The sequence below is a fragment of the Orycteropus afer genome, unplaced genomic scaffold, assembly GCF_000298275.1.
Source record: "Orycteropus afer afer isolate SDZICR_OR568_19922 unplaced genomic scaffold, OryAfe1.0 scaffold00138, whole genome shotgun sequence".
Taxonomy (NCBI): domain Eukaryota; kingdom Metazoa; phylum Chordata; class Mammalia; order Tubulidentata; family Orycteropodidae; genus Orycteropus; species Orycteropus afer.
This window is the reverse complement of record NW_006921725.1, coordinates 6,735,057-6,749,927: the sequence shown is the minus strand read 5'-3', so window position 1 is coordinate 6,749,927 and position 14,871 is coordinate 6,735,057. Positions and strand designations below refer to the sequence as shown.

Genomic DNA, 14,871 nt, shown 5'->3' with positions numbered 1-14,871 from the left:
TGTTTTGCAGATTCTACGTTATTCTTTAGCGTTGCATAGTATTCCATTGTGTGTATGTACCATAGTTTGGTTATCCATTTACATATATTTTTAACACCTAATTTAGTTAAAGACTTTTTGCTTTTTGAGTTGCTACATAAAACATGCTATGAGTCTGGGTTCTTTGTCAGGAAAGAATGAAAAAAATAAACCATTTTTAATGATTGAAAATTTGCTCTGGAATTAAGAGTTTAAAATAATACCTTTTGCGTTTTCAAGTATCAGAAAACTATTTGATGATCTAAGTATATAAGAAATGCTGTTAGAACAAAATTTTAGCTTCATTTCTGAAGGTTTTAGATACCCCAATCTACAGAAGTAAATGAAACTCAAACAGGCTAACCAGAGCAAAGAGAAAAGTGTTGTTTGTCAGGCCAACAAGATATGAAGATAAAAGTAGAATTAAGCTCTCAACATTTCTAAATAATTTGTTTTTCCCCAAAAGATAGAATGATTATGAAAAGGCCACTGGAACACGTGCAAACTGGAAGAACTGAGAAGTAGTTTGATTGCTGCCACTAAGTAGCTAAATTACATTTGCAAAACTGCTTAGTAAACAATTACCTGGCCACTTAAATTTTAGTGCTGTAATTCTATGCTTTTAATATTATTAGTAACAGTCTTTTGAGTCTATATGGATTTGTTTCCTTCTTTTAGACTGAATGACTACTGAAAACTTTTCATTTCCTTTTTAGTTTATAGGATTATTTTTCTGTTTAATAATTTCCAGTGCGGAATGCTTCTCATTGGGATCGCAGTGAGAATGTAATTAACTCTCATTTTTTTTTCATTTTATAAATTTGATAAGTGATATTGGGAAAGGAAATATTTATATCTGTGCTGTTTTGTCTTTCTTTGTAGTTGGACAAATTTGCCAGCATACGAATTCCAGGGAGCAAGAAAGAGAGACCACCACTTTCCAACCTTAAGACTGCATTTGCAAGTAATGATTACTCATCAGCATGTTCAGAGATGATGGAAAGCAATGCAAAGCTACTGACAGAGAACGAAGTCTTAGAGCTTTTTGAAAAGATGATGGTAAGGATTTTAATTCACTGCAGTGAATTATCAAACCCAGCAAAGAGGTGGTGGGTGCCACAGGAGGGGCAGTTGTTGTCAAGATTGGTAAGAGGGCTGGAGGGTAGTGGGATGTCTGGCTTCTTGGGAATAGGCCTTGGGCTACTGATGGCAATTCTGTTTTCCTCTTATGTAGTTAAAAGTGGTCAAAAGATGCCTCTTCCTTGCCCCTTTAGCAGTTCTACACTTGTCTTCCATTCTAACTGGGAACTTTTAATGTGTCCCTGGTCAGAGTGGTCGGCAGTGGTAGCTGGGCACCATCTAATCCTTCTGGTCTCAAGCTAGAGGAGGTTGTGGTTCAAGTGGGTCACTTGTCGTGTGGACTGATTGCTTCTTTGAGTCTTTGGTTTCCTTCATTCTCCTTTGCTCCCGAAGGGAGGAGACCAATAGTTGTATCTTAGATGGCTGCTCTCAAGCATTTATAACCTCAGACACTACTCACTAAACTAGGATGTAGAACATTATCTTTATGAACTATATTATGCCAATTGACTTACATGTCCCCCGAGGTCTATAGGGCTTTCTTGGCTTGGCTATAATCTTCTTCTTCTTTTTTTTTTTTTTTTAATTAAAATTTTTATTATGATTTGGGTGAAAGTTTACAGAGCAAATTTATTTTCCATGCAGCAGTTCATACGCATTTTGTTTCATGACAGTGACTGCAATTACCCACAATATAACAGCTGCAATTTCCCTCTTCCTCACTGTAGTTATTTCTTCCCTGTGTCCTTTCTGATGCATTCATGACCCCTAAGCTATCTCTCTGTTCACAGCAAACACTGAAAAATTAAATGAATAAGAAATGCCAGAAGGTAGTATTTAATGATTTTTTTTTTTAAACAACTAAAGAGTACAAAGAAATTACCTTAATTTTAAGGATAGTTAATTAGCTTCAAGGGAAACAAAAATAGAAAAAATATTCTAGAAGTCTGGGGAAGTTTTAGGGAGAAAGTGAACTAGAGCCATGTCTTAAAGGAAGATAGGATTTGGATAAACGGGCATTCTTTTGATGTGAGGGACCAGCAATGAGCATAGACACAGAGCTAGGGTACAGATAACTCATGGGAGGACCAGTAGGAGGTTGGAAAAATTAGATTGGAATGATAATTTGAACAGATTATTGTGTATGCCATCCTGATCAGCTTTGTATTATTTCAGAGTTGTAATTTATCTTATACAAAGCTTTCTTATATTGGTTCTGAATGGCTTGTCCATATTTTGCTTATAAGGGAAATTATTGCAACTACCTCTTTAGTTTAGAGTTTAAGATATGCTTGAAATTTGAAAAGAAGTTAATAGATAACCTCTTCATTGTTTGCTTGAAATTTATGGTGTATTTGCCATTGACAGATAGCTGCCGTAGAGTCAATTCTGACTCATGGTGACCTCATGTACAATGATAAAATGTTACCTGGTTCAGTGTCAGCCACACGATAGCCAGCATGTTCGAGTCCATTGTTATAGCTATTGTGCCAATCCACCCCACTAAGGGTTTCCCTCACTCTTTTCACCAGACCTTCTATAGCAATTGATCTCTCTTAATAAATAATATGTCCAAAACAAGTGACTTGGGCAGGGTTCTCTTGTGATCCATAAGATTTTCTTTGACTAATTTTTAGAAGTAGATTGCCAGGCCTTCCTTCCTGGTCTGTCTGAGTTAGAAGCTCCACTGAAACCTGTCCACCATGAGTGATCTTGGTACTTGAAATAGGGGTGGCATGGCTTCCAGTATCTATACTAACACACAAGCCACCAAGTGGACAAACTGATAGGTGGATGGTAGGTAGTTTTGATTTTACATTGCCTTATTTTCTGCTCATCAAGTATTTGTGCTCAGTATTACACATGGAGCTTCAGAAGATCCTGGAGAGAAAGAATACATAGTTTGGGACTTCACAGAATGTTTCATTAGTATCAGTGATTTCTAACTTTTCATTACTGACCATACCTTTTATTAGTATTTATTTGTATGAGTCATAGTTTAGGAAAACATTAGCTATTATGTTAGTTCTTGATGAAGTGCTGAGTTTGTTTTTAGTTAACCATGCATGGTTATCTCTTTTGTAACTCTTTTATCACCACGAGTTGATATAATTTCAGCCAAGAACAAAAAAAACATTTTTTTCTCCAGCTTTTGCATCTGTTGATGATGTCTGTATGAAGGTAGTTCTGCTCTCTTCAGTACTGCCTTGGAGGACTCAAGAGAGTAAAGTGCTCCTCATATGTATATCCTGTATGGGACCACTCACCTAAATTATCTGTGAGACTCTTTTTTGTGACTACCAGTTGCCTTGTTCCACCACTTTCCCGTCAGTTTGTTGTACTGTGGTGACTTGCATATTGCTGTGAGGCTGGAATCTATGCCACTGGTATTTCAAATACCAGCAGGGTCACCCGTGGTGGACAGGTTTCAGCAGAGCTTCCAGACTAAGAAAGACTCAGAAGAAGGAAGGGCTATGTACTTCTCAAAGAATTGACTGGTGAAAACCTTATGACTAGCAATGAAACTGACCGATACATTACTGGAAAACTTTTTTCAAGTATTGGAGGCTAGCACAGGCCTGGGCAGTGTTTTGTTCTGTTGTTCATAGGGTTGCTATGAATCCGAGCTGACTTGATGGCACCTAACAACAACAAGAACAACAACAACAGTTGCCATGTTAAAAATTTTGGAGGGGATCGTAATTATTAGTGCCACCTAAGCCAGTAGCACATTGAAGTTAAACATTTACAGAGGCCACATTTAATTATCAGCTGTTAAAAGTACAACTACCTAGAAAATACTGAATATAGTTTATGGTGTTCTGTTCTGAATAAGATCACTTTAGAAATATTTTTTGGTTAGTCTTTGGCAGGAGAAAGGTACAATTATCAATTTTAGCAGTATAAATAGGGCAGGTGGATATTGACATTTCTGAAGCATTTACAGAACACATATTTAATGACTGGGCCAGATCACTTGTTAAACCTTAATCAAATCTCCCTGTTGGCAGCAGATCTTTTCCAATGAAACTCTCACTTTACTCCTCAGAAGTAAAATGAAATTGTTTCTTAGGGGTGCCTAATTAGTTAGGGAATGAGTTAGTCACAACTAAGGACATTTTCTAAAATAATGAAGTTTCTATTCTTCTTTTTCTTATTCTTTGACCATATCATAATTGTAGGGAAAACCTGCTGATGATTCTGAAGTCCAAGAGTCTTTGAAGCTGAGACGGGTCTTTTTCTTATTTAAATATGCATTAGTGGTGTTTCTCTGGCTTTTAAGAATACCATATTTTATGGTAATGGAAATTTAAAGCTGTTTCTTTATCTGTGCAGATGCTAGCTTTAAACCGGATTTGATTTTTGGCTAGTATATTTCTATAACATTTTTATTGACAAAAATTCTTTTGAAAAAGCAACATTCAATAATAAATCAGTCATTTTAACCTTTTCTTGTTGTACTTAAGCTTCATACCATTTAAAATTTGCATCTTACTTTTGTCATTATGGAATTTAAAAAACAATTCTTCTTATTTAACATTATCTAAAGGAGCCATGATAGCACAGTGGTTAATTGCTTGGCTTCCAACCAAAATGTCGATGGTTTGAACTCACCAACCACTCCCTGGTAGAAAGATGTGGCAGTCTGCTTCCGTAAAGACATAAAGCCTTGGAAACCCTACAGGGCAGTTCTACTCTGTCGGACAGGGTTGCTGTGAGTCAGAATTGACTCAAAAACAGTGGGTTTGGTTTTTGCTCTGGTAGCATAGTGGCTAAGGCACTTGACTGCTAAGCAGAAGGCTGGTGGTTCAAACCCACCAGCCACTCCTTGGAAGGAAGTTTGGGCAATCCTACTTCTGTAGTGATACTGCCTCGGAAACCCAAGGAGGGGCGGGGACTGGACAGCACATAACAACAACAACAACAACAAAAATATGTAAATAAATTTTAGATAAAGTAAAAGGTTTGCTAGGAAGAACATCCTTTTTCCTCCTTTAATACAGTCTTTTTAAAGACAGTATGCTGAATTGCTTACTTAATGAATTCCAAGTACAGGAAGTCCTGGATGTATGAAGGAGATCTATTCCTAATCTAACAGGTCCATACAGTACTTATTTAGCCACACCTTAGTGCAAGAAAAGGCTCAAAGCTTTTTCAATGATTTGAAAGCTGAACTTGCAGCAAGTAAATGGTGATTGTGATCAAGGATTTGTTGCAAGTAGGGGTTGGTTTATTTGGTTTAAAGTGAGTGCAAATTTATACAGTATTAAAGGGTAAGTAAGTACAAATTGCCCATAAGTCAGATATTCATAACTTGGGGACTGCCTCAATATTTGTACTCATTTTACATTTACTGAGCAAAGTGATTACTGGGTCTTTGGTTAGTGTGTGCTAGTTAGTGTGTGCTTTCTTAATGTAGTAGTGAATTTCTAGTTATACTTCTTAAAAACTTTTTGTCTTATTTGTCTTTTGGTGAAAGCAGAATATTTAACTGAAGATCATCTTTGTATCCTCTGGATCTTAACTAGTTGTGTGAGCATCATTAAATATACAACCTGGATTTCTGCAAGTCAGTTTTAGTGGTTACTCTTGAACTCATCATAGATATTGGTAAATGTTTTTTGAATGAGGTGAACATAGTAAATGCAAGCTGAAATGACTTGTTTTCCAGTTGTTGCCTCTTCAAACCAGCCCATAGTGCCTAAGGCACTTGATTGCTAACCAGAAGGCTGGTGGTTCAAACCCACCAGCCACTCCTTGGATGGAAGGTTGGGCAATCCTACCTCTGTAGTGATACTGCCTCGGAAACCCAAGGAGGGGTCGCTATGAGTTGGGGCTGACTTGACGGCAAACAACAGCCCCTTTGGGTAAAATCCCTAGCAGGTCCCATAGCTTTCAAATTGCTTTCAGATAATAAAAAACCTAGCGTAATATAAACACTTAATTTTCATCCAAGAAAGATTCTTCCATTTTCCAGTTCAAGCTTGCCTCACTTAGATTCTCTTTGGAGCCTGTGTTTTCTCTTTTCCCACCTGGCTTTTCTGCTCTTCTCATTATGTAAGTCAGAAGTCCAGGTTGGCTGGCCTGGCTTCTTAAACGTACAAAGATTACACAAAGAGCAATCAAAAAGGAAAGAAAAGTGAACATTTTATTAATTATATAACTGATTATTTTATTTAGAATTTCAAAACAAAGAACTCTGATAAACAGCTATGGCCTATGTGGTATATTCCTTTTTCCTCAGAGAAACAGATATAAATAGCTTCAAACCAAAACCAGACAATGAAGTTTTAGTTATTCTACATTTCCCCTCTACCTTTGTTCCCCACCAAGATCCCCTCCCTGTGTATGTAAACTAATAGGATGAAATGAGGAAGTTTAAATAAAATCTACCTATTTTTACATACAATGCGAAAGAAGTTATAGAGTCTTGAGAGGGTTTCCAAAGTAGTGATTTCAAATAGGAGTTGTATTCTCCAAACTGTATCTGAAGACTTTTCAAGAGGCTTGTAATCCTGGAAAGTATTGAGGGGATCCATTTCCAGAGTTTTGATTGTCTTTTGTAATTTATATGCAGTCTCAAAGGAGCTCTGGTAGCATAGTGCCTAAGGCACTTGACTGCTAACCAGAAGGCTGGCGGTTCAAACCCACCAGCCACTCCTCGGAAGGAAGGTTAGGCAATCCTACTTCCGTAGTGATACTGCCTCTGAAACCCAAGGAGTGGTCACTATGAGTCGGGGTCGACTCGACGGCAAACAACAACAACAACAACATGCAGTCTCAGGGGTTCCCTCAGACTCAATCAGACCAGCAAACCTGGTCCCCCACCCCCCCAATGATTTTGAGTTTTATTCCACATTGTTCTCCCACTCTGTCCAGGACTACATGGATTCCCCTCTGAGTGGTTGACAGTGATAGCTGGGCACCTTCTAGTTCTTCTAGTCTCATAGTCATAGGCTGAGGATCATATGATTTACCAGTCCTTTGGACTAATTTTTTCACGTCTTTGGTTTTCTTCATTCTTTTTTGCTCTGGACAAGGAGAGACCCATCGTTGCATCTAGATGGCTGCTTGCAAGCTTTTAAGATCCTAATTCTACTCACCAAAATAAGATGTGGAACAATGTTTTTGTGTAGTATGTCATGCCAATTGAGCTTGATGTCCCCTGCGACCATGGTTGCAAGCCCACAGGTCCAACTGTTCGTTCCCTCTGGGTAGATGGCTGTGGCCAAGAAGGGACTACAACCTTGTCTCTTGTCAGCTCTACTGTATACTGGGAATTCTTACAGAACGTACAATTACACTTGTAGAAACATTGTCTGCCAACCCAATACATGGTCATGGACACATTCCCCCCTGCATATGCACACCTAATACTTCATCCTGTCTACCCATCTATCCACCCATATACCCACGTTTGCCTTCACTGACAATGCAGTACTGTATGTGCAGAAGGGTTCATCTTTGTTGTCTGTACCTCCCATGCACCTCTCTATATCTTCCTCTTCCTCAATGTCACCATGTTGATCATTCACATTTGGTATATTGCCCTTCTCTTCACCTAAATCAATACTTGTCTTTACCTATCTAGCAGTGTTCCCTCCCCTCCAACAAAGAAAATTTCCTTTCCATGACTTTTTACAATAATGGACTAATACAATATTTGTTCATCTGTGATTAACTTATTTCACTCAGCGTAATGTCCTCCAAGTTCATCCACATTATGTGGTGTTTTGCCGATTCTACGTTATTCTTTAGGGTTGCGTAGTCTTCCATTGTGTGTATGTACTATAGTTTGGTTATCCATTCTTCTGTTGATGGGCACCTAGGTTGTTTATATCTTTTTGCTATCGTAAATAGTGTTGTGATGAACATGTGTGTGCATAAATCTGTTCTTGTCCTGGCTCTTACTTTTTTAGGATAAAAAAACCTAAAACCAAACTCACTGTTTTGAGACGGATGTGACTCATAGTGACCCCTCCTTGGGTTTTTGAGGCGGTATCACTGTGGAAGTAGATTATCCAATCTTGGAATTGCTGGATCAAATAGTATTTCTAATGATAACTTTTTAAGGAATCACCATACTGTTTCCACAGTGATTGTATCATTTTATAGTCCCACCAGCAGTGTATGAGAGTCCCAATCTCTCTGTATCCTCACCAGCTGGTGTTATTTTCTGTCTGGTTGATCTTTGCTGCTAGTGCTTAGGCAAGAGAGTATCTCATTGTTGTTTTGATTTGCATCTCTCTAATGGTTAATTCTGAGTGTAGTGCCTAAGGCATTTGACTGCTAACAAGAAGGCTGGTGGTTCAAACCCCCAGGCCACTCCTTGGAAGGAAGGTTGGGCAATCTACTTCCATAGTGATACTGCCTCAGAAACCCAAGGCTGGGTTGCTATGAGTCAGGTCCAACTCCAGGACACATAACAACAACAACAACAACAACAAATCGTTAATGAGGTGCTCTGGTGGTTTAGTGCCTAAGGCATTTGACTGCTAACCAGAAGGCTGAAAGGATGGTTGGACAATCTATTTCTGTAGTGATAGTGCCTCAGGAAACCCAAGGACGGGCGGCTATGACTCAGCTCCGACTCCAGTGGCAGTGAGTTTGGTTTGTTTGGAATGGGTAATGATTGGGAGCATTTCTTCATATGTTTGTTGGCTGGTTGAATCTCCTTTTTGGTGAAGTGTCTATTCATGCCTTCTGCACATTTTTAAATTGGATTATTTGTCTTTTTGTTGTTGAGGTGTTGGAGTTTTCTATAAGTTCTAGAGATAAGTCCCTTGTCAGATAAGTCATTGCCAAATATTTTTTCTCAATCTGTAAGTTCTCTTTTGACTCTTTTTGAGCAGTCTTTGGAAGCATGTAAAAATTTAATTTTTAGAAGGTCCCATTCATCTATCTTATCTTTTGCTGTTTGTGCATTTTGGGTTATGCTTGATATTCTATTTATGCCATATATTAAAAATCCAAACTCACTGCCATTGAGTCGGATGCAAGTCATAGCGACACCTCCTTGGGGTTCTAAGGCAGTATCACTATGGAAGTAGACTGCCCAAACTTCCTTCCAAGGAGTGGCCCGGGGGTTTGAACCACCAGCCTTCTGATTAGCAGTCAAATGCCTTAGGCACTGCATCACCAGAGCTTCTATGCCATATATTGTTGTTATTGTTGTTGTTATTTGCCATCGAGTCGGCCCCGACTCATAGCGACCCCTCCTTGGGTTTCCGAGGCAGTATCACTACGGAAGTAGGATTGCCCAACCTTCCTTCCGAGGAGTGGCTGGTGGGTTATGCCATATATTAAGGACCCTAAATTTGCCCCTAGTTTTTCCTTGAGGAACTTTATAGTTTTAAGTTTCACATTTAAGTCTTTGATCCATCTGGAGTTAGTTTTAGTGTATGGTGTCAGATGCGGATCTTGTATCTTTGTTAAATTTACCAGTGGTTTGTCAATTTTATTAATATTTTCAGTAAACCAGCTTCTAGTCCTGTTGATTTTTCCTGTTTTCTTTCTATTTTCTGCTGCATTGATTTCTGCTCAAATCTTTATTATTTCCTTTCTTCTGGTGACTGTAGGGTTTTCTTGCCTCTCCCCACCCCTCTACTTTTTGGTGATACTGGGTTAAGGTATTGATTTTGGCTCTTTCTTCTTTTCTGATGTGTGATTTATTGCTTTAAATTGGCCTCTGATCACTGCTTTTGTTGTGTCCCAAAGATTTTGTTATGTGGTGTTTTCATTATCATTTGATTCAAGGAATTTTTTAATTTCATATTTTATTTCTTCTCTTACCCAGTTGTTCTTATGGAAGGTGTTCAGTTTTTGGTTGCTCTTTTTTCATTCTTCTTCCTATTGTTGATTTCTAATTTGATAGCCTTGTGATCTGAGAATACGCTTTGCAGTCTTTCAGTGCTTTTAAATTTATTAAGGCTTGCTTTATGGCCTAACATATGGTCTATCCTGGAGAATGTTCCATGTGCACTGGAAAAGAATATATATTGTGCTGTTGTTGGGTAAAGTGTTTTGTAGATGTCTATAAGGTCAAGTTGGTGGCTTGTATTGTTTAGCTCTTGTGAGTTTTTGTTGAGTTTCTTTCCAGTTGTATCTTTCACTGAAAGTGGTATATTTAAGTCTCCCACTATGACTGTGGAGTTGTCTATTTGCCATTTCAATTCTGTTAAAGTCTGATTTATGTATTTTGAGGCTCTTTCACTGGGTCCATAGATATTTATTATGGGTATATCTTCTTGTTCAGTGTCCTTCCTTTTCTCTTATGGTGGTTTTTGTCTTAAAGTCAATTTGATCAGAAATTAATATTTCCACTGCTGCTTTTTTATGGTTGTCATTTGTTTGATATATCTTTTTCCAACCTTTAATTTTTAGTCCATTTTTGTCTTTGTCTCTAAGGTGTGTTTGTAGACAGTATATTGATGGGTTTTGTTTTCTTATCCAGTCTGCAATTAGAGGTGCATTTAATCCGTTAACATTCAGTGTAATCGTCATCAAGTATGAATTTGTTACTGTCATTTTGTTACGTGTTTTTTCATGGTGTCTCTGGTTTCTTTGTTCCATATAATTTTCTGTGCTGAGATCATTATGTATATGAATTGTTTTATCATTTCCTTTGTTGCTATTATTTTTGTATTTGGTAAATATTTGTGCTTGTCGTCTTTTTTATTGTGATGAAGGTTTATCATTTTTCTTTGAGGTTATCCTGTGATTTATTATTTTCTCCTCAAGTTTAGAACAGTCCATTCTATCTTGCAAGTCTCTTGACTTCCTCACCATCTAGAAATTCTGTAATTACACTGTTTTTTCCCTCTTTTTGGTTTGTAGTTATCCTCATTTGCCAATTGATGTCTGTGGTTCCCTGATTACGTTCTTGTAAGCTTATTTTACTTTGGTTACTCCCATGGTTGTGTTGGTTTCTGGGTTATGTCATCTTGTGTATTAATGGTCAGTTGTTGTTTGCTATTATTGGTTCTCGAGATGTTCAAAGGACTCCCTTTAGTATCTCTTATAAGGTTGTTCTGGATTTAAAAAATTCCCTTAATTTCTGCTCATCTGGAAATCTCCTAATTTCACCATCATGTTTGAGGGACAATTTTGCCAGGTATTTAATTCTTGGTTGGAAATTTTTCTCTTTCAGGGTTTTATGTATACCACCCCCCTTGCCTTCTCACTTGCATGGTTTCTGCTGAGAAATCAGAGTTTAGTCTTATTGGATGCCCTTTGTAGGTAGCTTTTTGGTTTTCCTTTGTTGCTTTCAGTATTCTTTCTTTGTCTTTGGTTTTGATGAGTTTGATGATGTTATATCTTGATAATTTTCTTTTGTGGTCTATCCTGTTTGGGGTTCATTGGATTTCTTGAGGGATATATTCTCATCTTTCATCATATTGGGGAAGTTCTCTTCCATCAAATTTTGGACATTTTTCTCAGTGGTTTTCTTTTTTTCTTCCTCTTCTGGAATTCCAATTACATGTAGGTTATCCTCTTTGTTTTGTTATTTTTTTTCTGATTGATCCATTTCCAAAGAAGTATTCAGGTATTTGTCTTCGATCTCATTAATTCTGTCTTCTATTGATTTGATTCTACTCCTCTGCCCTTTCAATGTGTTATCCATTTCTGATTAGTATTAATCTTATAGATTAATGTAGATTTTGTATCATTTCTAATTTTTCATTTATTTTGTCATTGTGTTCTTGTATTTTCCTCCGAAATTGTTCTAGGGTTTTGTTTATGTTTTCATTAATTTTGTCAGTATTTCCCTTGATTTGTCTCTCAATCCTTTGGAGATACCAAGTATAATTCTTTTGAATTCCTTAACAGGGAGTTCCAATGCTGCTTCTTCCTCAGGGATGTTTTCTGGGTTATTATCCTGCTCCCTTGTTTCTACCACTTTCTCTTGCTTCTTTGTGTGGACTGTGATAGTCTTTTGTCTGTGAGACATTGTAATGCTGTTGTATTTCAATCTCTTTTAACTGTTTGTGAAGAGCAGATACAGGTGACTCAGGCTCTTTTTTGTGGTTGTTTATCATTGTCCAGTTGGTAGAGACAGAAGTGATGGTCCTTACTTAGTAAGTGGAGCTGCAGGAGGTGTGGGTGTGGTTGCATCATATGGGTACAGTTGATGTCTCCCACTCAGAAGAAAACAATGATCGAAATACCATCAAATAGTAAAAGCATGCGGACAAAAAACACACTGCATAAACACATGGGAACGGTCACCAAAAAAAGAAAAGTAAAGAAAAGAAATGACCCCTGCAATATCTGTGGTGGGGGCAACAAGTAAAAGAGGTAGAGTAGGAGAATAATGAGAAAAAATGAGGAAAATGCAAGAAGAAAAACAAGGAATGGGGAGAACCACAAGAACAAAAAAGATGGGAATCAGGAATAGGGAAGAGAGAAAAAGCTGAAAACTAGAACCTGGGAATGGAAGAATAAGAAATAATATAAAAGATGGAAAAAAAAAATTACAACAGACAAGAACAAACAAACTGAAAAAAAAAGGGAAAAAAGTCTGGGCAGGATGGGATATCCAGGCTCTGTCAGATCACACAGACTGGGGTGGAATTCTTTCTGACCCAGAAGGGGGGTAGGAGTGAGGCATGGCTGCATCACCATTCATCAAGAGGGTGTGGGGTATAAGAATAATAAGGAGATTATCAAACCTTTCCAGTCATTCATGTCCAGAATGTCCTTGTGGTCCCTGGCAAGTGGAGCCTCTTCTTAGGTCCCTGGAATCTGAGAAAACACTGTTGTTTTAAATATTCAAAATGGGTGAAATGCTTGTAAACATTTCAAATGGCTGCCCCCTCTGTACAACCAAAAGTACAATACTTAGCCCATCTCCCTATTTGCTTCTTCCCCTTTTGTTCACAGGCCACCAGTGCAGTCCTCTGTGCAGCCCCTGGCTATCAGAGCTGAGTTTTAGGTTAATTCTCAGGTCCTAAAACTACTTGGCAATATCCCAGGTGTCTGTGCTGTCAGGATCACTGACAGATACAGTTCTGTTATGTCTCCTTTTTCAGTGTGTTCATGCAGGTTATTCTCTAGTTGGAGTTTAGTCCACTTCTGTATCCTTCCTTTCAAAGCTCAGGGCTCCAGGATTATCTTCCGTATCTGTTAATTGGTTCCCATTTTCTTTGTTGAAGAGTGTCTGTGTAGTTTATCTTCTTATTCCATCATCTTACCAGAACTCCCTCTCAGTCTTTTTATGGTTTGTTTCTTTGTCTTATTATTGTTAGGTGCTGGCTAGTTGGCTGTGACTCAGCAAAACTATTTACAACAGAATGAACCACTGCCTGCTCCTGTGTCATCCTCACAGTCATTGCTGTGTTTAAGCCCATTGTTTCAGTCACTGTGTCAATCTATTTCATGGAGGATCTTCCTCTTTTTTCCTGACCCCCTGCTTTACCAAACATGATCTCCTTCTCCAGGGATTAGGTCCTCCGGATAACCTGGTTGTGGTAGTTGAAGCTGTGTCAACTTGGCTGGACCACAATTCTGTGTGGTTTAAGCAATTGTAGTGTGGGTTGTTCCCATGATGGGTTCAGATGTATATGTTCTGAGTAGCCAATCCATTGAAAGGGAGTTTCTCTAGGGGTGTGGCCTGCTTCCATTATACTTATGGACATTCTGGGAAAAGAGACACTCTTCTGTGGATTGGGATTCTGTTGTGCTGCATACAACTGTCCGTGAGTGAGCAGTTAACAAGAAAGGGCATTATTGTACTATCTAGTGTGATAGATCCTGATTACCAAGGGGAAATTGGGTTGGCTTTACATAATGGATGTAAAGAAGAATATGTCTTGAATACAGGAGATTTTTTAGGATGTCTCTTAGTACTACCATGCCCTGAGATTAAAGTCAATGGAAAATAACAACAACCCAATTCTGATATGACTGCTAATGGCCCAGACCCTTCAGGAACGAAGGTTTGGGTCATCCCACCAGGCAAAGAACCACGACCAGCTGAGGTGCTTGCTCAGGGCAAGGGAAATACAGAATGGGTGGTGGAAGAAGGTAGTTCTGAATATCAGCTACAACCATGTGACCAGTTGTAGAAATGAGAACTGTGATTGTTATATTTCTTCGTTGTATATGTACATCAAATATTTTTGTTTCCTTCTGTTATGAGCTGTGAAATGTAAATAAGGTTAATGTGTTTCGGTTGTACGTGTGTTAGTGTATCATGTTTGGTGCAAATAAGACTTTATAAGTGTCCTTGTTAGAGATTATATATGGTTAAGAAGATGTGTACAAAGTTGACAAGGGTTAGACTGCGGTAGTTGGAGCTGTGTGTAAACTTGGCTGTACCACAGTTCTGTATGGTTTAAGCAATTGTGGTGTGGGTTGTTCCCATGATGGGATCAGATGTATGTTTTGAGCAGCCAATCCATTGAAAGGGAGTTTCTCTAGGGGTGTGGCCTGCTTCCAATATATTTATGGACATTCTGGGAAAAGAGACACTCTTCTGTGGATCGGGATTCTGTTGTGCTGTCTACAACTGTCCATGAGCGAACAACTCCCATTCGACTTGTCTTCTGTATATTACAAGTTGTTAATGAGTCTTCCTGCAATCCTGATGCTGTGTTGTTCTTCATATAATCTAACTTCTCAGATTATTTGTTCAGCATACAGCATGCAGATTAAGTATGGTGAAATGATATAACCCTGATGCACACCTTTCTTGATTTTAAATAACACAGTATCCCCTTGTTCTGTTAGAATGCCTGTCTCTTGTTATATGTACAGATTCTGCATACAAAA

General features: G+C 38.2%; 1 protein-coding gene across 1 annotated transcript in view; it reads left to right on the top strand.

Annotated features, from left to right (window-relative positions):
• Positions 1 to 14,871, top strand: part of DIAPH3 (diaphanous related formin 3) — a 923,535-nt gene that overhangs the window by 101,631 nt on the left and 807,033 nt on the right. The window contains exon 3 of the mRNA XM_042781617.1: positions 901 to 1,077. Within this exon, the coding sequence (XP_042637551.1) occupies positions 901 to 1,077 (177 nt within the window). The remainder of the gene's footprint in view (positions 1 to 900; positions 1,078 to 14,871) is intronic.